This window comes from Marmota flaviventris, chromosome 8 (assembly GCF_047511675.1).
Source record: "Marmota flaviventris isolate mMarFla1 chromosome 8, mMarFla1.hap1, whole genome shotgun sequence".
NCBI classification, from domain to species: Eukaryota; Metazoa; Chordata; class Mammalia; order Rodentia; family Sciuridae; genus Marmota; species Marmota flaviventris.
Window position 1 is genome coordinate 68,712,468 of NC_092505.1, and position 23,923 is coordinate 68,736,390.

At 37.7% G+C, this 23,923-nt stretch overlaps 1 protein-coding gene across 1 annotated transcript in view; it reads left to right on the forward strand.

The window, feature by feature from the left end:
* The window catches only part of Morc1 (MORC family CW-type zinc finger 1), a 149,807-nt gene that overhangs the window by 106,798 nt on the left and 19,086 nt on the right, over positions 1–23,923 (forward strand). Inside the window, exons 21-23 of the mRNA XM_027943185.3 lie at positions 2,181–2,285; positions 18,120–18,189; positions 20,301–20,367. Of these exons, the coding sequence (XP_027798986.2) occupies positions 2,181–2,285; positions 18,120–18,189; positions 20,301–20,367 (242 nt within the window). The remainder of the gene's footprint in view (positions 1–2,180; positions 2,286–18,119; positions 18,190–20,300; positions 20,368–23,923) is intronic.

Below are 23,923 nucleotides of genomic sequence, written 5' to 3' on the forward strand. Positions count from 1 at the left end.
CTCTCTGCTTCCTGATCATTATGTGAGCTCCTTCCCTCTATCAATTTCTTCCACCATGATGTCCTGCCTCATTTTGGGCTCTGAGGAATGGAGCCAGCTGTCTATGGACTGAGACCTCTGAAACTATGAGCCCTCAAATGAACTTTTCCTCCTCTACAATTGTTCTGATCAGATCTTTCAGTCACAGCAGTGAAAAAGCTGACTAAAACAATGGTGGTGGGTTACACTGCCCCCCATCTTGGTGATACATTGGGTATAGAAGGTGAAGCAGAGGAATACGGCAGGAATGATCACAGATTTTTTTTAGCTCTTTGACCTGCTTGGGTAGTAATCACATCCATCAAAATAGGGATCCTTGAAGGCTTGTAGACAGGAGCATGAATTCAGCTTACACGGTTTGAGACGTCACATATTTGAATCTGGATGTCAGAGCTGAGGTTTTACTAGAAGGCCTGAACTTATAAGGTACTCAGATACACAAGTATCTGCGTGTGAGCAGGGTTGAAGGGGAAGAAGAAAGAAGGACTAGTCAGAAACTTGGGGACTGGGGGACAGTTGTGCGCAGATGGTTTTGGGGGAATCACCTGAGCAGTAAAGGAATTAGGAATTTGTTATATCATTGAAGCCAAGAGGGGAAAAATCGTTCAAGGAGAGGTGGTCCAATGGGCTAAATCCTTTCGAGAACCAACTCAGCTGGCCAAAGACCAGGGCTGTTTGGCTTAATGACTTAGAAGCAATAAGAATGATTTCAGGAAAAAATTGTTGTTGATGAAGAGGTTGGAAACCAGATTAGAGAGCATTGATTAGTAAATGGGAGATGAAGAAACTGTTTGCATATCAATTCTTGGGAAGGTAAGCCGATGTCACTTCAGAAGACAGTCTATACTTATGAAAATCAAGCAGTGAGGTGGACAAATAAGGAGGCCATGAAATTCTTTATAAGTACTTATGCTAATTTTATCAGGTTAAACTGCAATTGAAGCAATTTTGGATTATTTGAGGATTACTTGCTCATCTCCTGTCCAATAAACACACTAGGTATTGCCCCTAACAGACAGAGGAGGTGCAGGAAATGAAACTTAATTCCTGTATGAGTCTAAGCAGCATGGCATTAGGAAGACATATGTGCTCCAAGTAAATCTTGCCAAGTGCTTCAAAAGTTTGATAAAAATGATTCTGGAATTAGTTAATATTTGGGCTTTTATGTATTACAGTTCAGGTCTATTAAGAGGAGTCATTCATGTGCATGGGCAAAAATGTAACAACGAATCCTGCAATTATGTATAATTATAATGTACCAGTAAAAATACAGAAAAAAAGACAAGTCATTAATTAGCTTATTGTTCTTCCTGGAGGATTGTTTTTATCACACCCTTGCTTTTCTCAGAAGGTTCCACTTTATTTATCTGAAATGACTTTCTCCCTATTTCATGAAAATAGAACTTTCAATAAAAATAATATGCTTATTGTTTCCTATATCTGCACCTTGTAATTCCTCCGAATTTTTCCCCAAGGCTGTTTGTAAGTTCCCTTCACTCAACAAACATATTAATCATTTTCTCTGAACCAGGTGCTGAAGACTCAGATACTAATCAAACACATCCCCCCACCCCACCCCAAGAAGCTGAGAGTCAACCTCTAGCCATTCTAATTAAGGGAGACCTTTTCCTGCATCATAAGTTTCCAACCTTTTCAAGTATGAAAATACTTTTTCAGTGTCACACAATGACTACAGACATTCCATGTGATAGTAACCATTGATTAATAGCTATATCTAGTCAGAGAAAACTATCGTAGATACTTTTAAATAAATGCCTATCTCATTTGTCTTAGCAACATCTACCTAAGTTTGAAAAACAATGTACATCCACACAAGATGTTATTCAGTGTATTCATGCAGGCCTTGGCAAAATACTGTAGCAACTTTGATTCACTTTTGAGCTCTATGGTCTGTGTGACTCATATTTACCTGATTTGCCTTGTGACATTCTTTTTTATTGTGTATTGTTAGTGAACTTTACATGTGTTTTTTTAAATTATATACATTTTAAGGACAAAGATCAGAAATTGAGTCTCTGTTGTATATCCGAGGGATGTCATGAATCATGAGTGAAGGTGGTTTAATGTGTCATTGCTTGATCCTAATCTTTGTACTTTTTTCTGTTAATACTTTACAATAGGCCTCTTCCGGGGAAATGAAAAGGAAACAGAGTCTCAACCTCACACAGGAATGTAAGGTGTTGAGTGAAATTCAGACCAGCGACAGTGATCCAGATATAATCCTGGTGAGATAAAATTTAGTGACTAAATAACACCTGAATTTTTTTTACATTTATAAAAATGAGCAGGATCATTAGTGCCTCAAAGTCACCAAAACTTTTAGTTGAGTAATCTAATTTTTTGAAGAAGAAGTAAAACTAAGAAGAGTTGTTTGTCACTTTCCCAAGGCTGTGTATCTAGTAGAGATAACTGGAACTTAGGCCTCCTGACCCCCTTGTCCCTGACCTCCTTTCGTTTCAATTATCATAGTGAGATAGGTTTTTAAAAATTTGTTCTTTTTAGTCACATATGACAGTCGAAACTATTTTGACATATTTATACAACCATGGAGTATATTCTTTTCTAACCAGGGTCCTAGTTTTGTGGATGTACACGATGTTGATTCACTGTGGTATATTCATATATATCCATAGGAAAGTTATGTCAGATTCATTCCACTGTCTTTACTATTCTTATTCCCCTCTCTTCCTTTCATTCCCCTTTTTCCTAGTAGTCCAATTAACTTCTGTTCCCCTAACCTTGTTATGGGTTAGCAACCACATCAGGGAACATTCAATCTTTGGTTTTGGAGGCTTGGTTTATTTCACTTAGCTTGAGTGTCTCCAGATCCATTCATTTACTGGCAAATGTCATAAAGTCATTCTTCTTTATGGCTGAGTAGTATTCCATTGTGTGTATACCACATTTCTTTATACCACAATTTCTTTATCCATATTTCTGTTGAAGGACACCTAGGTTGGTTCTATAACTTAGCTATTGTGAATTGAGCTGCTATGAACATTGATATGGTTCTGTCACTGTAGTATGCTGATTTTAATTCCTTTGGCTATATACTGAGGAATGATATAACTGGGTCATATGGTGGTTCTAATCCTAGTTTTTTTGAGGAATCTCCATACTGCTTTCCAGAGTGATTGCACCAATTCACAGTCCCATCAGTAATCTATGTGTACCCTTTCCCCCACATCCTTGCCAACATTTATTGTTACTTGTATTGGATCTTGATAATTGCCCTTCTGATTGGAGTGAGGTAAAATATCAGTGCAGTTTTAATTTGCATTTCTCTAATTGCTAGAAATGCAGTTGGTCAACAAATGTATGAAAAATGTTTAACATCTCTAGCAATTAGAGTTTTAATATACATTTGAATGTATAAATGTATATAACTTGAAGGTTATCTCAAAACTTCCTACCCCCAAATCCAAACCATACCTTTCTGTAATTCCAGCAAGTATAATTCTAAATTGATTTAAATTAGACCACTACCAAAAGTCCTGATGAGAGAAGTCCATTCAAGAAACATGGGCATGATTTCCATTTGCTCCTCTAAAGAGTGTGTCCAGATTCTACCCTGATGGTTGATATCAAAGAGCCACATGTCCTGCCTAGTGTAGAGGTGTTGTGGCTTCACTGAGCTGAGGGTGTGTGGGGAGAATCCATTCAAGGGCTGACCATATGAGAAGCACTCCACGTGAAGCCATGTGTAAGATATTGTCTATTGTTATATAGCACCGTATGTGTGATGATAAAACACTAACATGTCTTTACACATTAGAATTTAATGCCAGGAAAGATCTATTTGGTATATTATTTTGTTGGAGCATAAATTTTATTGCTGTATCTTTCTCTTTACCTCAATTGCTAAGAAGCTTACAGCTAAACTTTAACCTAGTGAAAATAGCTACAGTAGCCTAGATGGTTGCTATTTTTGACATAAGTCAAGAGTATTTATAAAAGAGCCTGGCATCATTGTGCATGTCTTTAGGTAAGGTACCTCAAGATGCTATTTAGAATTATGGGTTAGGTTTCACTTACACTTGAGCCAGTTAGGAACATATTATTGAACATATTATTTCTTCTGACTAGCCTAATTTCACCAACATCATTGTCACAGGGTACATGATATGACTCTCATGAACATCTTAGTTTTAGAATTTTCCATTGTAGAAAATTACAGACAGCTCTGTTAACTCCCGTGTGCCCATTCTCCAGGTTCCAACAGTGTTAGGCCCATATTAGTCTCATTTATCCATATTCCCTCCCTGTCCCCATTGTTCCCAGGCACTACATCATGTCATCTGAAAATTGTGATTGTCTTAAGAAGCCACTGGAAGGGATTTAGGAAAGGACTAGAAGTGATATTGACAATAAGAAAAACCATATATGGGATGGTTAGAAAGTAAACACCAAGTATTGCAAAAGGAAAAGAGTCAAGTCTTAGTCAGAGGCTAGAGAAGAGGACAACACTGCCACTAGTATTGTAAAAAAGGCCACCGCTTCTAAGCAAAGGTGTAGTGATACCTGTGAACATTACAAGTCATCCCTTGCATTACAGAATCTTTCAAGTCTCTGTGTATTTTTCATGTTGCCAGTACTTTGTCATCCTCTGACCTTTGCACAGAGATTTCAGCAAGTGCTTTTTCATGAATTAGCTGTGACATGTATATTAAAAATATTGTTGTCTTTTTATGTAGCATTTCTGAAGTTTTTAGTTTAGTTGTGGGTATGTGTGTGGTATATGATTTATTTATGTCTCTGTGATCTTAGCAGGAAGTCTTGCTTTCAAAATCATGACATCTAATTAATTTGGATAAACATACATTATCCAGATGTGCATTGATTTCTCTGTCTGTAGGTAGAATGATTCAACTAGGAAGTAATTACTTTGGAAAGCTTATCTATTAATGGGGGCTATGCCCATTGTCTTATTGGGGGGGTCTTCCTCCTGCCCAGAGGATGTAAGCCACCCTAAAACTTAAAGTCTCAGATAATTAGTGAAGAACAAAACACAAATAGAAATATATTAACAAAAGTGAAGCTCTTGATAAATCTAGTCCACATGGGTGCTGAACTAGACAAAGGAAAGGTGGATCAAAGGTTTATTTAAAGGGGTGCATCAAAGGCAGGGATAAGGTTTCAAGGGTGGAGTCTTACTTTGTGATGTCTTATAGTCAGCAGGTTGATTGAAATCTTGGCAGGTCACACCCATCTCAGCTGCTGTGTGGGATTTTGGGCAGAGCTTGAGCAGGAAGTTCACCTGCATCAGGTGGGCAATCTCTGTGGGGGGAGGGTGCTACAGGAAGTTCCCAATGCCAGATTTATCCCTTCACTAAGCTGTGATGAGCAACATAGTCCACACCCAACCCATGGATGGCTCGTGACAGTTTATACTTTCTTAAACTCAGAAATTTAGAGAGAGAGAGAGAGAGAGAGAGAGAGAGAGAGGTTCTTCTTAACACCTATCTTCCTTGGAGTGCATGGAGGGGTGTTCTACTTGCTGCCTGTTAAATTTGAAGAAGGAAGGCACTCAGTGCTAACAGGAGGTTGCCACTTAGGAAGAAAAATTATCTATAGCACAGAACACACTCCTCCTACCCTCCAAAGCCGTATTTATTATTTTGGTGAATTTACTGGGTTGGAATCCATGTCTTTATTTTTAGGTTTAAAAGCCTCAGAAATAAGATATGTTCAGCATACCAAAGAAAGTCCAATTCACAGGGATGATTTTGCATTATCCCAACTCATGATGTATGATAGCATAATGACAGTTTAGCCATTTAAAAGATAAATACAGCCTTCATTCAACTGGGCAGCGCATATTGATTTAAGCTATACATTCTTTCCTTTATGCCAACTTTCATGGGCTGCCCAGTTACTCTCTGATGGTATTTGAATACTTAAAAGGCTTCCATCTAAAATAGCCTGTTATGTACTTTTCCAAAAGGGATGAGAGTGATGACGTTACCAAAGCAACTGTAGCCAACAGGGCACTGTCTCAGGGCGCCTTTTTCCCACGCCTGCCTGTGCCCCAGTATTGGTGTCACCTTGTCTGGAGAATAACTCCATTCGGATTGATTGGCACATTTTTTTCCCTTTATCATGCAGTCAGTAGTGTCTATAAGTCTGCCCTTTGAAAGATTTTTTTTTCTTTCTTTTTTTTTTTTTTTTGGTACTAGGGATTGAACTCAGGGGCACTTGACCACTGAGCCACATCGCCTGCCCTATTTTGTATTTTATTTAGAGACAGGGTCTCACTGAATTGCTAAGTGCCTCACTTTTTTGGTGATGCTGGCTTTGAATTTGAAATCCTCCTGTCTTAGCCTCCTGAGCCTCTGAGATTATAGGCAAGTGTTACTGCACCTGGCTGAAAGGTGACTTTGTTTGTCTGTTTGTTTCATGTCAGGGTACCTGATTTCCCTCTCTTCCAAGTTCTGAGCAACACCTCACTATGGCTCTTGCACCAACAGTTTATGATTTCAACTGAAATGATAGTATTGATTACTTTTCAGATTTATATTTAATTTTACCATTGCTGATTATTTCAGCCAAATGATCACTCCTCCAAAATCACCTCCCTGCTATGGCTCAGTGTTATAACAGATTGATGGATTATTTCTTCCTTCTCCTCTTCCACCCAATTCTCGGTTGAATGATTTTTCTTATAACTTTAACACCAAGGCCTGTGGTCTATTAGAGCTGTTTTTAAGAACTGTATTCTTCTTTTGTTGCTTCTCTCCCCAGTGGGATTATCCTTGTTTTCTGATCATGTTTAATGTCTAGCTCCCTGTTATCCACCGTGCCTCACATTTAACACACTCTCAAATGAGTCATGAGCTGCTGAGCTCATTTGTTCTATCTTCAGTTGCTGCTGGTCATATAGATTCTTGGTGTCACTTCCTTGGCATTTCTCCTTTTTTACATTAATTTATGCTTGGCCTTTAAGCCAATGCTGGCCATTCATTTCCACAGTCCATGTGATGAGCATGTTCTTGCTAAGACCTTGCACATCATTTGGAGATGTGGAAGTTTCCAACTGGGATTCAGTTAAAGCTTCGGGCATTTTCTAGAGATTAAAAAACTGTCATGAAAATAATGAGCAGTTTTTTAAAAAGACATCTTAATCCTCTTCAAAACACCCTAGTTAGCCTCCCAGTCAGACCTTTGGAGCATTTGGTGTGGGATTCTCTTGCACTTCAGCGAACCTCTTTTATTACGTTTTACTGTCTTATTAACACAGCGACCATTCTCTCCCCCATTTCAGGACAACTAATATGATCCAGACTTATTATCTGTGACCGTGTAAAACTGAATTGTTCTGATACTATAGGGTGTGTATGTAGGTGTGTACACATGCACAGGTATGTTTTAGTGAAATTAATCATTCCTCCATCACAAAACTCAGGAACTGTACTTCCCATGTATCATCTCATCAAATCCTCCTAATAATCTAAGAGGCAAGCACTATTTTCATCCCCATTTTACAGATGAGGAAAATAAAAGTTGCTGAAGTCACACTGCCAGGAGTTGAGCACTCGGAGTCCTAGCTATTCAACCCCTATTTCTTTTATGACTTTTTCCCTTTATTTTTCACCTGCATAGATGTCCCCTATATCAATTCAAGCAATCCCTTCCGCTCGGGTGAGGAGAAGCACACAAACATACAGTAAGTGTAATAGTAATGATTTTGGTTTAGGCAACCTTGCAAAGTTCTGTAGATGGACATCACAAGCCAAGAATCTTCAGTAATTTTAAAAGAGCAACCCATCTTAAAAATGTGGTCTACATGCACAAAAGGATATTATTCATCCATGAAAGGATGAAATTCTGTCAGTTGCAACAACATAGTTGGAACCAGGTTGGGGGGTAAGGGGGACACTCTTATGTACAACAAACCAGACCCAGAAAGACAAATACCGCATGTTCTCACTCATTTGTGGAAACTAAAAAAGTTGATCACATAGAAGAGGAGAGTGAAACAGAGATCACTAGAGGCTAGGAAGTGGGGGGAGGGTAGGGAGGGGGTGGATAATGGGCATTAAAACATGGGAGTGAAGAAGTTCTAAGGTTATATGAAACAATAGGGCAACTATAGTCTACAATAATTATACATTTCAAACTAACTAGAGGAACGAAGTTTGGAGACTCCCAATACAAAGGAGTGTTAATATTTGAAGAGATGGCAATGCTGACTAGCTTAATTTGGTCGCTATACATTATGTACATGGATTAAATTGTGATACTGTTCCCTATAAATAAATACAAATATTAAATGTCAATTTAAAAAATTTTTAAAGACCAACTCATCAAAAACTCCTTGTGTTGGGCTGGGGATATAGCTCAGTTGGTAGAGTCCTTGCCTCACATGCACAAGACCTTGGGTTTAATCTCCAGCACCACAAAACAAAACAAAACAAAAAACCTTGCCTAGATACAGTTAACTTCCCTTTAGCTTGTTTCTCCCCTATCCACCCTAAATCTGGTCTATGAAATTTACTTCTTTTCTTCTCAGTTACTGATTCTTGTTCTAGCTAATATAGGGTCCCATAATTATCATCAGATCATCTTGTTAAGGCCTCCTCTACTTTCTGCCTTCTAGAAAAGAGAGTCTTACTTCCATGTCCAAGCTTATCACCCTGGGAATATGAAGGTGGTTGTAACCTTACCACTGACCCCTCCCATGAGCCTTACCTCCAGCCAACAGAAAATCCCTGTTATATACTATCTTCTGTGTTAAAAGCACATGTTCTTCCCTCTTTTTTAAAGAATACTTGATATTTTGACCTGCTTTCTCTCAAGCATTTCCAAACTTGTCTGTAAAGTTCAAAATTGCCCCAGTTAATCCCAGATAGGAAGGAAGAAGAAATTATCCTACAGCACCTCTTGTAAGTATGTCAGACTCTGTTAGGAGAATCTGTGTGAGTAAATGTTGCTGTAGTTCTGCTGTTACTGAAGGTGCCCTGTATAACCCTGTTGTTTGCTTAAGTCCAATTAAAAACTCCTGTGCACTGCTGTGTGATAAATTGGCAGGTGAACTTTACTCCAAGCAAAAATTTGACATATGAGCTTTATACCTCCCCAGAATGGGAATTAATGCATCTGGAGTGATACAGTCTGATCTGTGCTTAATAGAATCAATAAAAATAAAAATGGGATCAGATTGCCGAACATTATATCAAAAAGCTAAGTAGGCCATTCATGTTATGTCACAACTTGAGATATAAGAAGCAGCTATAACAGACTAAATATCTTAGGGGATCACTCTGGACGGTAACTGGGAAAATCAGTTGCCAGACCACAACAGATGGTTGGGACAGCAAGTAATAAGTTTGAAGAAAACTCAATTTGAGAAAAATCCAAATTTGAAGAACTGAGTAGAATTAATGAGATGAGACTCAGTTTGGAGTGGTAAAGGTACTGACTCCTACTATACATACACATGCTTTAATTCACCTTGGTGGACTTCATGCTCCAAGTTGACATTGTACATTTTCTGATCCTGAAATGAAGCAGTGTTTACTTTTTTCTTACTGATATTTTCATTTTTTTGTACTTTATAATAACCATTCTTCAGTTACTATTCTGAATATAAGAGATAAACTCAGATTGCTAAAACAAGAAAGATTATCCACGGTGTTGTTATAAAGGTTAGGTTAGACCTGTATAATAGCCAGAAATCATAGAACCTTTTTGATTGCACCAACAACTTAAGCCCTTTTGTCCTCTGTGGCCATTTTTTGTTTATTTGTTTTGTTTTGTTTCATTTTGGTTTTGCCTTTCATCTGGCCCTACAGCAGACTAGCAGATGGATGAATTTCATTTCTCCCAATCTGCACACATTTAAAAAAAAAACTTGATAGCTAGATCATCCCTGCCAGAAAGATTTTAAAGGTTTGATAATGGATTCTCTGGAAATTATTATGAAAGATATTTGTAGTCCCTAGAACAGAGCGTAGCATCTTCTGGGGTCCAAGAAAGATATGTAAATGAAGGAGTGGATGCAACCATGTCTCCATCTCAGAACTGAGCTACATTATTACCAGTTGTGCCTGGTTGGCTCTTTGGGGAATCCTTCAAAAGAAGCACATTGCAGCTCAGAGAAAGGCATGGGCACACTCTGCATCTCTAGAATCATTGACAGGGCTTCCGTGGCTTATAAAAAACAAAGAACAACTGCAAGAGAAGATGAGTTGCCAATGTCTAGGTTTACCAAAACCAAGCCACCAACCAACCAAAAAGCAACTACATGTCCCCTACTTTGGCCTCAGTGTTACAAGATAATGAGAGTGAAAAGGTGACCAAGTAACCCAAAGAAAGAGAAAGAATAGCAAACATCCTGCATAAATGAGTATCTAAATCATCTGCAATTCCCCTAAATACACATTAATTTATTTTACTTTTATTTGTTCTTTTCAGTTATACTTGATAATAGACTCTATTTTGATATATTTGTACAAGCATTGGGATCCTAATATTCTAATTAGGATCCCAGTCTTGTGGTGTACATGATGTGGAGATTCACTGTGGTGTATTCATATATGTACATAGGAAAGTTATGTCACATCCATTCCACTTTCTTTACTATTCCTATTTTCCCTTTCCTTCATTCCCCTTTATCTAATCCAATGTGCTTTTATTCTTCCTTCCCCCTTCCCTTATTTTATGTTAGCATCCACATATCAGAGAGAAGATTAGACCTTTTAATTTTGGGAGATTGGCTTATTTTACTTAGCATGATAGTCTCCAGAGCCATCCGTTTACTGGTAAATGCCATGATTCTATTCTTCTTTATGGCGGAGTAATTTTTCATTGTGTATATAGATCACAATTTCTTTATCCAATCATCTGTTGAAGGGCACTTGGTTGGTCCCATAGCTTAGCTATTGTGAATTGTGCTGCTAAAAACATTGATGAATACAAACGATTTTAAAACTGTACTGGTATTGTAATAACATGCCCTGGATGCTTCAATACATGAGTTCAGATTACTGAAGTTGCCTCAGTTTCAAAAGCAGACCATCTGTCAGTCAGCTCTCCTGGCTGATGATCTACCATTGCCTCTTCAAATGCCTGTAAGTGCTGTGATTGTTGCTGACAGTACCAGAAGCTTCATGATCCCAGAATTGCCCCAAGGGCTTTGGAGGAAAAATTACGCATACTCAGCCTCCACAGTGTCATTCATCAACTCTCCAACAGACTCTGTAGACAGTCACAAGAGCAATTAGTGAAGCCGTCCCTGACAGAAAGGACATCTTGTGAGCGACTTATAATGGTTCTAAATATTAAGGGCCAGTATGTGAACTACCATGAGCCAATTAATCACAACAAATTTATTGAACAACAACATGTTAGAGATTTTGAGAGACAAAAAAAAAGGTAATGTATGTGATCTTTGCCCTGAAGGAATAGGAAAATTGGAACAATTTTATAAAATCATGGCGAGTAGCATTATATTATGGAAAGAAGGCAGCTTGCACTCTGACAGACTGACCCAGTTTCAAATTCAGGGCTTCATGCTGAATTTGATCTTCTTTTACACACACACACACACACACACACACACATGAAGTAAGAATAATAATATCCCCTACTTTTAAAGTTGTTACAGGATTAATGGGATGATTGATTTGTGATAGAATGAAAATAATTTTTGTGTGATGAAAAGTGTGTTTTAAAATCTACCTACTATAGTTCTAAAGCAGGCAGATTCAGCCTTTATTGGGTGATTCAGAATGAGAATGGAAAGTGAGAATGTAAAATTGCTTTGTGATGGAAAGGGGAGAACTAACGACCTCACATAGGAGATGAGGGGAATAGGTAATCCCAGAAGCAGAAATCCCCAGAGCTCCAGACAGGGAGGCTTGATGGGGAAAGTGTGCAGAAGTGAGGCACTCACAGTGGAAAGCTAAAAAATAGATGCTTAATGGTAATTTTAAATTGATTTTTGCTATATATATTCATTTCCTCCATTTTCCAGCATGATCTTAAGTAATATTTTGTACAATTGAATTTTTGTGTGTGTGTGTGTGTGGGGATATGCAACCAAGTTTTGAATTCTGCATTGATGTGACATGGCAAGAATCAAGGTTGCTATGGGGAATCAGTCTTATTTATCTGAGTTACATAGATAAGATGCTTAGCTATCAATGTGTTTAGCTAATGCCAGTAAATGGTCTGCAACTCACTGTTAATAGTTGTTCAGAAGGAAGAAATCAATATGGGCTAAAGAAAAAATAGGATTTATGTTTATCTTTTTAAAATTTTATTTTTAGTTGTCGGTGGACCTTTATTTCATTTATTTATTTATATGCGGTGCTGAGAATCAAATCCAGTGCCTCACACATGTTAGGCAAGTGCTGTACCACTGAGCCACAACCCCAGCCCAGACTTATGTTTATCTTAAAAAAATGTGTGGAACTTTTAAGAAAGAAAGAGGGAAGAGGGCATACCAGACGGAACCTTTGCATGAGCAATGATGTTGAAGTAAGTGTGTGTATGGTGAATCCAGGGAATTCTAAAGACAGCCTTTAAATTGTAGCAGAGGATGTTCCTTAAGAAGTATTAAGCCAGGTACATGGTGCATGCTTGTAATCCCAGGGGCTCAGGAGGCTGAAGAAGGAAGATCATGAGTTCAAAGCCAGCTTCAGGAATGCAGAGAGGCCATAAGCAACTTAATGAGAACCTGCCTCTGAATAAAATATTTTAAAAGGGTTGGGGATGTGGCTTAGTGGTTAAGCACTCCTGGCTTCAGTTCCTGGTGTGTGTGTGTGTGTGTGTGTGTGTGTGTGTGTGTATGTATATATATATATATATATATATATATATATATTTGTGTCTGAACAAGTTAGAATCACTCTGAAAAGGATTTTGAAAGTCAGACAAAGAGATCCCACTTGAGATAGTAAGTAGGCAGAACTTTCGGGAATCGTTCTTAGAAGGAACATCTAATTATGAGGATTTTGTTTTTAAAAATAATCAGTTTGTGATAATGTCTTGGACTGGAAAGAGAAGAAACTAAAGGAAAAAAAATGAGAGAGAGAGAGAGAGACACTCAAAATAAGGAAAAGAGTATGAAAGACTATATAAAGCAATGTTGAAATGCCAACCCAGGGAAAAAAGGTGTGTGGAGGGGATCTCATGAAAATAGAAGGCATACAAGGAGATGCCAGAGGAAAGACAGACCAGGAGATTAGAGGAAGGGGACCAGAAAAACAGAGGAGGGAAGGAAAAGGGAAGATACTGAGACTTGATACTGACTGAGTTATATTATCCCATTGTGTGCACATATGAATATGTAACAGTGACTTCTATTGTTATGTATAATTATAATGCACCCATAAAAATATGAAGAAAAAAAACAAAGTAGCAATCTGGAAAAAAATGGTGTTACAAATAAGAAGAGGACAGGTGATCAGGGACTGCGACTAAGTGGATAAAAATAAGACTGAAAATTTGAACTTTCAGCAAGATGTTTGAATGTGAGGTTCATGAAGATGAGTTGTATGTAGCTGGAGCAAAGGTGAAAAGTTAGGGTTGTTTAATGCCGATAAAACCATGGTTTACACAATAAAGTTCACTAGCTTAGCCCCCTGAAATTTTAATAAGTCCATTGAGGAATTGAGAGTAGGCAGGAAAGAATAAGTTACCCAGGGAGAGTTAAGACACAGAGGGTTACAGAAATCAAGAGAGCAAAGGATCCAAGCAACATTCACACTTCCCTAACTTAATAAATAGCACCACCACTCAGTAACTCAGACCCTAGCCTTGGGAATCATGCTGAATCTCTCTCCTCCTTTCTCAGCCTGCACTCAACCCACAGCCTGTCTCGTGAATCAGCCTTCACACGTGGAACCTGTCCTCCTGCCTCTGCAGCTACCACTCTGGCCAACTCACCACATCTCTTTCCAGGGACACAATGGCAGGCCTAAAAGTGATCTATTTTGTCCTCCACGAACTTAAAAAGCTGAGTAGTCCATCTGAAGGACAAGTTTTATTATGCCATTCTCCTGCTCTCAATCCCCCAATGGCTTCTCATTCTTAGAAAAGAATTTGGTTTCCTTGCTGTAGCTCCCAAAGCCCTAGAAGACTGGCCAGATGACTTTACCCCAATGTCTTTGGTGACCTCATCTCCACTGCTCATCCCTTCTCCAGTCCCCTGGAGCCAAAGGGACTACACCTTGGCTTCCAGCACCCCAAGAGATACCAAATAAATACAAAGCCCAAAATGTCCTATCATGTTAAGTAATTTAAATTCTATGAACACAGGTAAGGAGAGCAATGTGAACCTAAGTCTTTTTCTTTGTTCCTACCTGGTCTCCACTACACACACCATCCCCACCATACCACCAGTACCACCCATGTCTTCATGACTTGCTTTTTTACTTTTTATTCTGTGTGTTATCAGTTACTGATCTAGATATTGGGAATCCAGCAGGGGAAAGAAAAACAGATAATGCTCCCTATATTCAGGCAGTGTCCATTCTAGTGGGGGGATCAGACAAGAGACAAGATGATTAAGTAAAGCATTTTGCATAACAGATAATGGTAAATGCCAGTCCAGTTACAAAGAAGAGGACAGGAGGTATCGGTGCCACATATGGTGAGTGTTGCAATTTTTGGCAATTTTGGCACAGCGATCAGTTTTTGGCACAGGATGCACCAAGGAGATGTCAGAGGAAAGACTAGCAAAAGCTGAGGGATCAACAAGTCTGTAGTACACAAAGCCTGAGAGCTGAAGAGGCGTGTGGCTGGCTGCTTGGTGAGAGAGTGGGGCATGGGGTGAAAACAGCGCCACTGGCAGGAACCTTTGTTATTCTCTCTCTCACCTGTATTATTTTTCTTCAGTGAGTTTCCATCACCTGATATTATATTGCATATTTATCTTTTTATTTGTTTAATGACTTTCTCCCTTATTAGAAAAATAAGTTCCACAAAGGCAGGACTTTGAATTCTTCACCATGACAGTGTCTGACCCATGCTGGGAATTTTATTAATAGATTAATGAGTGAAGGGGAAGGGTCTGGGAAATAATGTTAACCATGGAAGAGTGAAAGCAGAAAGGATTGTTGGATGTGGTGGGAAGACATGTCCTGGTCTGGTGGTCTTGATGAGTCCCTGAATAGGGACTGAGGTGGAGAGAGAAGGGCAAGGCAATAGAAGGAAAGAGACAGATAAAGTGACATCCAGTTCTTGAGTTTCCTTTAACAGCAGTTAATGAGATAGGTATTACACAGCTTTCTGAGGTATGTTATTGTTTTGTCTTCTTCATGATTTATTTATCTTCTTAAATAGATATTTTACAAAATGGAAAATGTGGCATTACCCTGATCCTTTGAGTTCCTTGGGGAACTGACAAGTCCCACCCTGCTTGTTGTTAAATTAATTGTAACTAAAGTGTCTTCAATCTCATGTTAAGACTTAACTGTAATCTCATTTACTGTGTGGGAAGTGTTATCTGTTGCATGATTTAGGTAAAAATCTTACGAAAGAGATATTCCCAAACTGCAGAGTGTGAACCACAGCTAAGCCTGAGCAAATGAAGAACACTTCTCTAACAAAATGAATTCATGTACATGAAAGAGCTTTGTAGATAAGATAAAAACATATAAATGAAGGCATTTCAAAGATAGCCACATGCCTTGTCTCACCTTGAAAGCATTCAGGTCCTCAGCACTACAACTACACCATAATAAAAGCAGCATCTTATGAAATCAGATATTTATAGTGTTATTAAGATACTATAGGCAGTGAATTTATCAAAAAATATGTTTTAAACATTTCTATGTTTTCAAGCTAAAGAATAAAGAACAGACAGAAAGGCAAAAGAAATCTCTCCTTCAATAGAAATGGTCAACTTTGTATTCGTACCATCTTTGGGTTGAGGGCAGATACCATCCTCAATGGAAACAGCCCTAGCAAGGCAGAGTTCAAAGGGGAGGAGTCAACAATAGAATGTAAAAATAATTAATTTCATGAAGCTGTGTTAATAACACTACCAACAGTTGTTCTCTGGTGAAAACAGTAATTAAAAAAGAGTCTTGGATACTTGCATCTTGTTCAAGTTCATCAAGTTCATAAGAAAAAGTCACTAAAGAAAAGTAACACATTGTGAATAAGATTATCATGGGTTATAGCAACATGATTATAACTAAAAGCATTAAGAAGTTATCTCATAAGCTTTTGTGTGTGTGTGTGTGTGTGTGTGTGTGTGAGACTACTATTAACTATTTTGGAAAATAGTATATACTGCTTTAAACTGATCAAAAAATATTTAGTCCAAATTTGGAAACACTTATATCACATAGATTTCAGCACATTAGAAGAAAACTTTAAATTTTACATTACATCAGAAATAAGTAAGGCATACATTTTAAAGTCACTTTCAAGATTTTTGCAAAATCAACCTTTAAAAATATGCATTTTTATTATTTCCTGGAGCATGCACTTATTTGTATTGTAAGTATAAACGTATTTTGAATTGGACAACAGTAGCTTAAGAGCAGTTTTATTTATTTTCCACTGCCTGGGAGGCTTTTTTTTTCTGTTTGGGTGAAATAGAAAATGGCAATGTTGGAAAGCTACATAGTAACTTCATTGCTAGGCTACATGTATGCCCATTTAATCTTCCTGACAGAAGTTTCCAGAGTGCTATGTACAAATATGTCATTGTTTCCTGGGACAGGAAGAGGAGGTAGGTTGACATCTTCTCCATACCATGTTTGTTTAGCAGGCTAGAGGGGCTTTAAAGGCAAAGGATACATATTCAATGAATAAACTTCCAAAAAAAAAATACCTGACAACTCCACACTTTACACCAGGTAACAGAGGTGAGGGACACAGTTTTGTCTCAGTGTGTATTCAGGAGTCTTAGATCAAAGAGCAGACAGGTGGTTTTTTTCTTTCTCTGTTCTTTAAAAACTGCCTGCTTTTCTACCTTCTTACATATTTATAAAATACATAAAGGGAGCATTCTGGGTCTTTTCCCCTGAAGGTCATATAAATTTTTCTCTATCTTTTTTATCTATTTGTCTCTTTTCCCCATCTCTGTCTCTCTGTCTCATCTGAAGAACTTTAGTACTGTATGTTTGTTTTATGTGAGCCTTGTAAAATGCTTCTTTCAGCATTCCCAAAGTGATGCAGATGTGACTTATGAGTGGCACGCCCTACGTTCCACCTGTGCCCCACCCACCCTCACCCTTTCTCCACCCAGACTCCCCACATCACACATGCACATCCCCTCACTCCAGGTGCCACTAGCCCTTCTGGATGCTGCATGCAACACATTAAGACTTTTAGGTAGCTTCCCAGAAATTCTATCAGAAGATGAGAGAAAGCACATTCCCCAACATTCCAGGTGAGCTCTCCATCATGCTTTGGTGTCCCCACCTCTTCAAAGTTTTCCTTGCATTGGTGTTGAGTTCCCACACTATGTCTCCTTTGGAGCAACTGGGATTATGATGAGGCTTGGAATGACAGAGGCTTGATGGTTGTTCCTGGTAAATCAAATACTTGATTTATTTGTTGGAGACATAGTTACATTCATATAAAATAACAGTTTATAAATTAGCTATGCAAGTATCAGTAGAAACATGAAAATCCTATTAAAGAAATGGTAATAGTATCCCAGCAGCTCAGGATGCTGAGGCAGAAAGATCACAAGTTCAAAGTCAGCCAAAGCAACAGTGAGGCGCTAAGCAACTCAGTGAGACCCTATCTCTAAATAAAAAACAAAATAGGGCTGGAGATGTGGCTCAGTGGTCGAGTGCTCCCTGAGTTCAATCCCCGGTAGCAAGAGAAAAAGAAAGAAAAAAAAAGGAAAAGAAAGAGAGAAATGGTAACATGGTAACAGTAAACATGAGGTTGGTAATGTGGTCTTCCTGTGGCACAACAGTATTGTTTTCTAGCACTGTACTGTTCTCTCCTCTAAAACCTTTAATAGCTTTACTGTGGTAGCAGTATGATCTCTTTTCTCTGACATGGGCACTGCTATTCAAGGTATTTTCTCAACCCTGTCGTATGTCCTTGTTTTTGGTACAATTTTAAATAACGAGGTTATCTTTCAGGTTTTAGATAAAAGCAGCACTGATGTTTCATTGAAACAAGAACAAAAGGAAGTTCCACTCATAAACGAAGGTAAAAATAAATCATTTTACAGAGATTAGCTCTAATATTTGAACCACTTTCCATAGGGCTTATGTGACAGCCTGAGATATAATCAGAAGTTTGCCAGCAATTTGTATTTTAGAAAATTAAATTTGTTGTTCCATCCAGAACTAGAAGGAGGGGTGGAGAAAGAATCAAGGGCTAATCTCACTCGTCTGGGTTGGACAGAGACACCTCCTGGTTGAGAACCGGGTCTCCCAAACTGCCACACTGCCTGAAATACCCATAGACTTGTGCCACTCTCTACATTGAATTTTATTTAGAATTTTGCCAAGGATTGATTATCAGGTCTATCATTTTGAGAATCTGTTTTGAAAATTGTAATGAAATTCCTTATTTTAATTGTTTAGTTCCTTTCCTGCCTTTCATGATTCCTCTGAAATCCATAAGAGTATTTCAACATATGTATTTATGAGTTCTTTCATTTCTGTGGGATATATATGTATATGTATATTTAAAGCATAAACTTGCTCTCATGATATTTAAGTCAAATTTAATCTCTTCAATTTTAAAATAATTGAAACAAATTGAATTTGGAATATTTTCATTTCTCAGTGTTCATTCGTCGTCATTACTATAATTCTTGTATTAGGCATTATATTATTATTATCCCATTCTCTTTTTATTTTAATGTTATCTCATTGGGCCCGGGCAACACATACATTATTTTCATCATTCTTGTCTTTATTCTGAAATAAGCTTGAAATCACTTCTTAGTCTCTTTAGTGAATCCCTGCTCAGCTGGCTTCATCCTTCCAGCCCTTTTTTGTGCCAATCCATGCCATCATTTTGTGTTCACTTTGGTGGTCAACTCTTCCTTCCTGCACATTCTGTTGCTTAGGTAACCTAATCAGCTATTCATTCACAACTTTATGTTTTCAAGCCCTTTACTGATGTCCCTAAGAAATCACGATTTTTCTTTTTCATCTTAATTAGGATAATTTGTAATTCCACAATCAGGATTTCTTTTGTAAGGCTCTCTTAATTCTAAAGCTGATCTTTTGTAGATGTTTCAAACTATTACTGTGCCTTCAAGCACTTCCAGATTGTAATGGAAAAATTGTTACTATAACTTTAATCCTGAAATTAATATTTAATTTTAAATATCCATCCTGGGTTTGGCAGGAACAAATTGTAAAATATTTTTTAAATGATTGTAATTATAGATTAATTGACTGTTGAGTTAAAATTTTTTACTTTGTATGCAAGTCAGAAAGTACAGCCAATGGTGCTTACCCTGTACTTGGAAAACCTCTGGCCACCTGTTTTCTTTTATGTTTTCCTTGAAGAACTTGGCAGATCCTCAGCATTCTCCCACCATGTAAAACTTTTCTTCTTTGTGTCCTGTTCTCCTTGACCTTCAATATTCCTAAACTTATTGACAGAGGTCTACTTAATAGAACAAGATATCTGGGTATTTTTCAACAAAGAATTATAGAGAAGAATGGAAGGAGAACAAATTGACTCGTTGCTTACACTGTCTCCAAGACTCTTAGCCAATCCAAGGGAAGCTTATATTTCTACTTACAAAGGACTAGGAACAGATCATCAGCCTGAGGTCCCTTGAGTGAAAAGACTGACATGTGACTCTAGGTCTCTTTCTGCTTTCAAGTTTAGCTCTCAATTGGTGACACATTTTTCATGGGGATCTGTCAGAATAGCTTTGAAATGGAACTCAAAAAGAGAGAGAATAAGATAGTAGAGGGCAGACAAGTGTATATTTTGGCAGAAGTTAGGGAGCGCAGGGACTATGAACAGTCCTGATCAGTCACCCATACACTCATAATAAACACCAATAAAAATATATACATAAACAACCCACATAACAGAGGCTCTTGAATTATTATTATATATGCAATATTATTATATATGCATTACATACCTTATTAAAATTATTATAAAATACCTAAAGAACATATTTATAGATTGCCTCAAAATTGGTACAATTTACAGGTGGATATTTGAATCAGAACTAAATCATATAGTTAATGTAACAGTCAACATTTTGTGTGTGTGTGTGTGTGTGTGTGTGTGTGTGTGATTATCAAAATTGACTTCATTTTGTCTCTGTTCTTATGAAGAAAAACAGGAGCTGTGCAGTGATACTCCAGCAATAAAAAGAAACTCTTCATTTCCTAACCAGGAAAGGTGAGTGTACTACAATTATACAAATTCCAAGTAAGTGCAATTATACTGTTGAAAAGTAATTATCAATGTTTCAATACAAGACGAAAGAAAATAGTAGCAACAAAGACAATTAAGAATAGAACCAAATTTTACAGCAGAGACAAGAAAGAATGAAAATCCACCTTTTCCCCAAATCTTCTCATTTCTTTTGTGAGAATTTGGGGATAATAAAATGGAGCAGGATTAGCTTTCTACCCACTGCAAGTAAACAATTCTGGTTACTATGACGTAGTCAAAGCACTAAAATGTCACACACATATGAGGTATGACTGTGAAACCACAAACTGACTTTTTTTTCATGTGTGGGTCATTGACTTACTGCCTGATATGCCTATAATCATTATTATAATTGCATTCTAGACTTTCCTTGACATGAGAATTTTATCACTCATAAAATCAACTGGATATTTTAGATACCCGGTAGAATTGAAAGAATGCTTTCAAAAAAGAAGATTCTTAACTTCTACTACAGATTTATTTAAGTGGGGTTTCAGGTGTTCAGACTCAGTTTCTCTGAATTCAGATGCTGTGCCCCTTACATAACAGCACATTAAATTAAGGGCAAGAAAAGACAGAGGACCTTTCATTTCCCTGTACTTGGTAACAGAGTAGTTACTCCAACACTAAAATCCAACTTTACTGTTCTATTCAGAAACCTTCAGTTATAGTCAGCTTTTTCACTGCTATGACTAAAGGATCTAACTATAACAATTTTAAAGGAGAAAAAGTTTATTTGAGGGCTCACAGTTTCAGAGGTCTTACTCCATAGAAGGCTGGCTCCATTCCTCAGGGCTTTAGGTGAGGCAGAACCTCATGATGGAAGAGTGTGGCAGAGGGAAGCAGATCACATGTTGATCAGAAAACAAAGACAGTCCACTGGCCAAATACACATATATACCCAAAGACATGCCGCAATTTCCACCTCCTCCAGCCACACTCTACCACTTTAGTTACCACTCAGTTAATCCCTGTCAGGGGATTAAATCACTAATTGGGTTAAGACTCTTATAACCCAATCATTTCTCCTATGAACCTTCTTGCATTGCTCTCACATGTGAGCTTTTGGGCAACACCTCCCATCAAAACCAGAACACCTTCCATAGCCTCTGTCGCCCTATCACTTTTAAGGTCAAGTACAGACCTCCACTCCTGCCCCTCCTTCTAATCAACACCTTGCTTTCCAGAAGTTCCAAATTACTTATAGTTTATTTTATCACATTATATCACCTGTTTGTCTACACTACCTCCCTTGCTTGTGTGTCCTCTGCAACTTGTGTACCCATCTCCCTTATCCTTTCATTCAAGCCTCTGTTCAAGCACTCTTTTCTGACTCTCCCAGGAAAACCCAGTTGTTCAGAGTCACTGCTGCACTGATTAGGTTGCATCATCATTCCTTCAATTTCAATAATTATTTGTTAAACACTAGCTAAGTTTTGACCCACAAGGGTGAGTCAAATGGAATTGTGTGGTCAAATATCTGTCTTTGCACTGCACAGATGCTCCTTAAAGACATGTCTTGTCTTCTTTGTAACTCTGAATCTGAGAGGCCTTCCCTGAGAAAAGAAACCTGCCCATGGTGGCAAGTCACATTCCCACTATGAAGTCATTCTGTGCTGGGTTTTTCAAAGCACTGATTACTGTTTTAAATTATCTGTTTTACTCATCCATTTATTTTACCACTTTAATTCTAGCTTGCTTGTTTTCTTTGTTTTCCACTAGACACTAACTCACTCCAATAGAACAGAGTCAATCTTGTATCCAAAATGGCACCAGACTCATAATCAGCAGTATCTGTTGATTGAATGAATGAATGCATTCCCTCCTCCAGTGCTGTTGCTAGGCTTTTTCATGGACAATGCTTTAATCTAGAATTATTTATTAAAATTTGAGCTATAATTTAAGATTCATTCAGACACTAAAACGTAATTGTGCATGTATTATTTTCTATGACTTTTAGATATTTATTAAGTTGTGGAGGGTTTTTTTTAAATCATTGTTGACTCAAATACAATATGAATGTTAGAACTCCAACCCAACTAAAACAATCTTAATGGAAGAAATTTATGAAATGTATTACTAATGATAGTGATGCCAAGGATAATCATAATAATTATTGGATTCTATTTGACAAGTACTTACTACCAAGTATTGAGATAAAGTCTTTGTATATCCATTTAATCCTCAACACAACTCTGCAAGGTAGGTCCTAGAATTCTTTGACAGAAAAAGGTCGAGAGAGGTATACCCTATGCTCTGATGTAGCATATTTTGCCTTCTGTTCCCAACACCAACATGAATTTCCAGTATCCCTGAAATATTTTTTTAAAGGAAGATTTCTCTTACTAAAATGTTAGCATAAAAGAAGTTATAACTAATGAACATTTAGACATTGGGTAAATATTCTTTAATAGGCATTCATTTATACAGTGTTCTTAATCTTAAAAAAAAAGTCAGCTGAAGTTAGACAGTATAATTAAAGCCAAAGAACTGTTCACAATAGAAGTACATTCCATTTGATATAAGCTATTGTCCAATTCTAAAAGGCCATCTCCATATAAACACATAAACCTCTCAGGAACTGTGTCTGTGTGATAGGATTACAGAAATCTTCTTATTACTTGATACATAAGGCTCTGCAAGATCTGACCTCCACCCATCTTCACTTTGCATATTTTACTACCCTTGGCCTTTTGAATTTTTCTGTTCCCACCATTCCAAATCTTTGGTGTCCATAGCATGCTACACTATTTTGTGCTTCCTCACTGTGATGTATTTTCCATTTTACATCCAGGGGTCCTTTTAAAACTTGTATCTCATCATCCTGCCTCTATGCCTGAAACCTTCCCATGCTAGTGCCTTCTGCATGGAAGGAACACAGTTCCCTCTCCAAGGCCACCAACTCTCTCTCTCACCTCAGCCTTCTCCCTCTGCTTCCTGCTTCCTCCATCCACCAGCTTCGACCTTCTTGTTCTTCCTTGAACAGCTCTCTACCCCAGGATCATTACACTTTACCTGGAGCACTCTTCCTCTGGATGTTTGCTAGTTATTTCTCTTAACTGCCTTTATTCTTTTTGGTTTTGTGTCAGTGCATTTCTCTGGGTTTATTTTTTTTTAAAAGAGACAGAGAGAGAGAGAATTTTTTAATATTTATTTATTTATTTTAGTTTTCGGCGGACACAACATCTTTGTTTGTATGTGGTGCTGAGGATGGAACCCGGGCCGCACGCATGCCCGGCGAGCGCGCTACCGCTTGAGCCACATCCCCAGCCCTTCTCTGGGTTTAAAACAGAACTTAAGTCTTTTCCTGCAGAGAAGAAACAAGTGTTAAATGACTAGTGTCATTAAGAATAAATTATCACCAATGCTGTTTAGTTGTGGCTACCCAAAAACTTGACACAATATATAATAAGAATAAATGGTGATAAGTCTAATTAAGAACTTATTTTATATAATGACTACATATGTGGAAATTTATGCCATTTTATTTGTTGTGTATTAAGATTCCATTTGTTTCTGA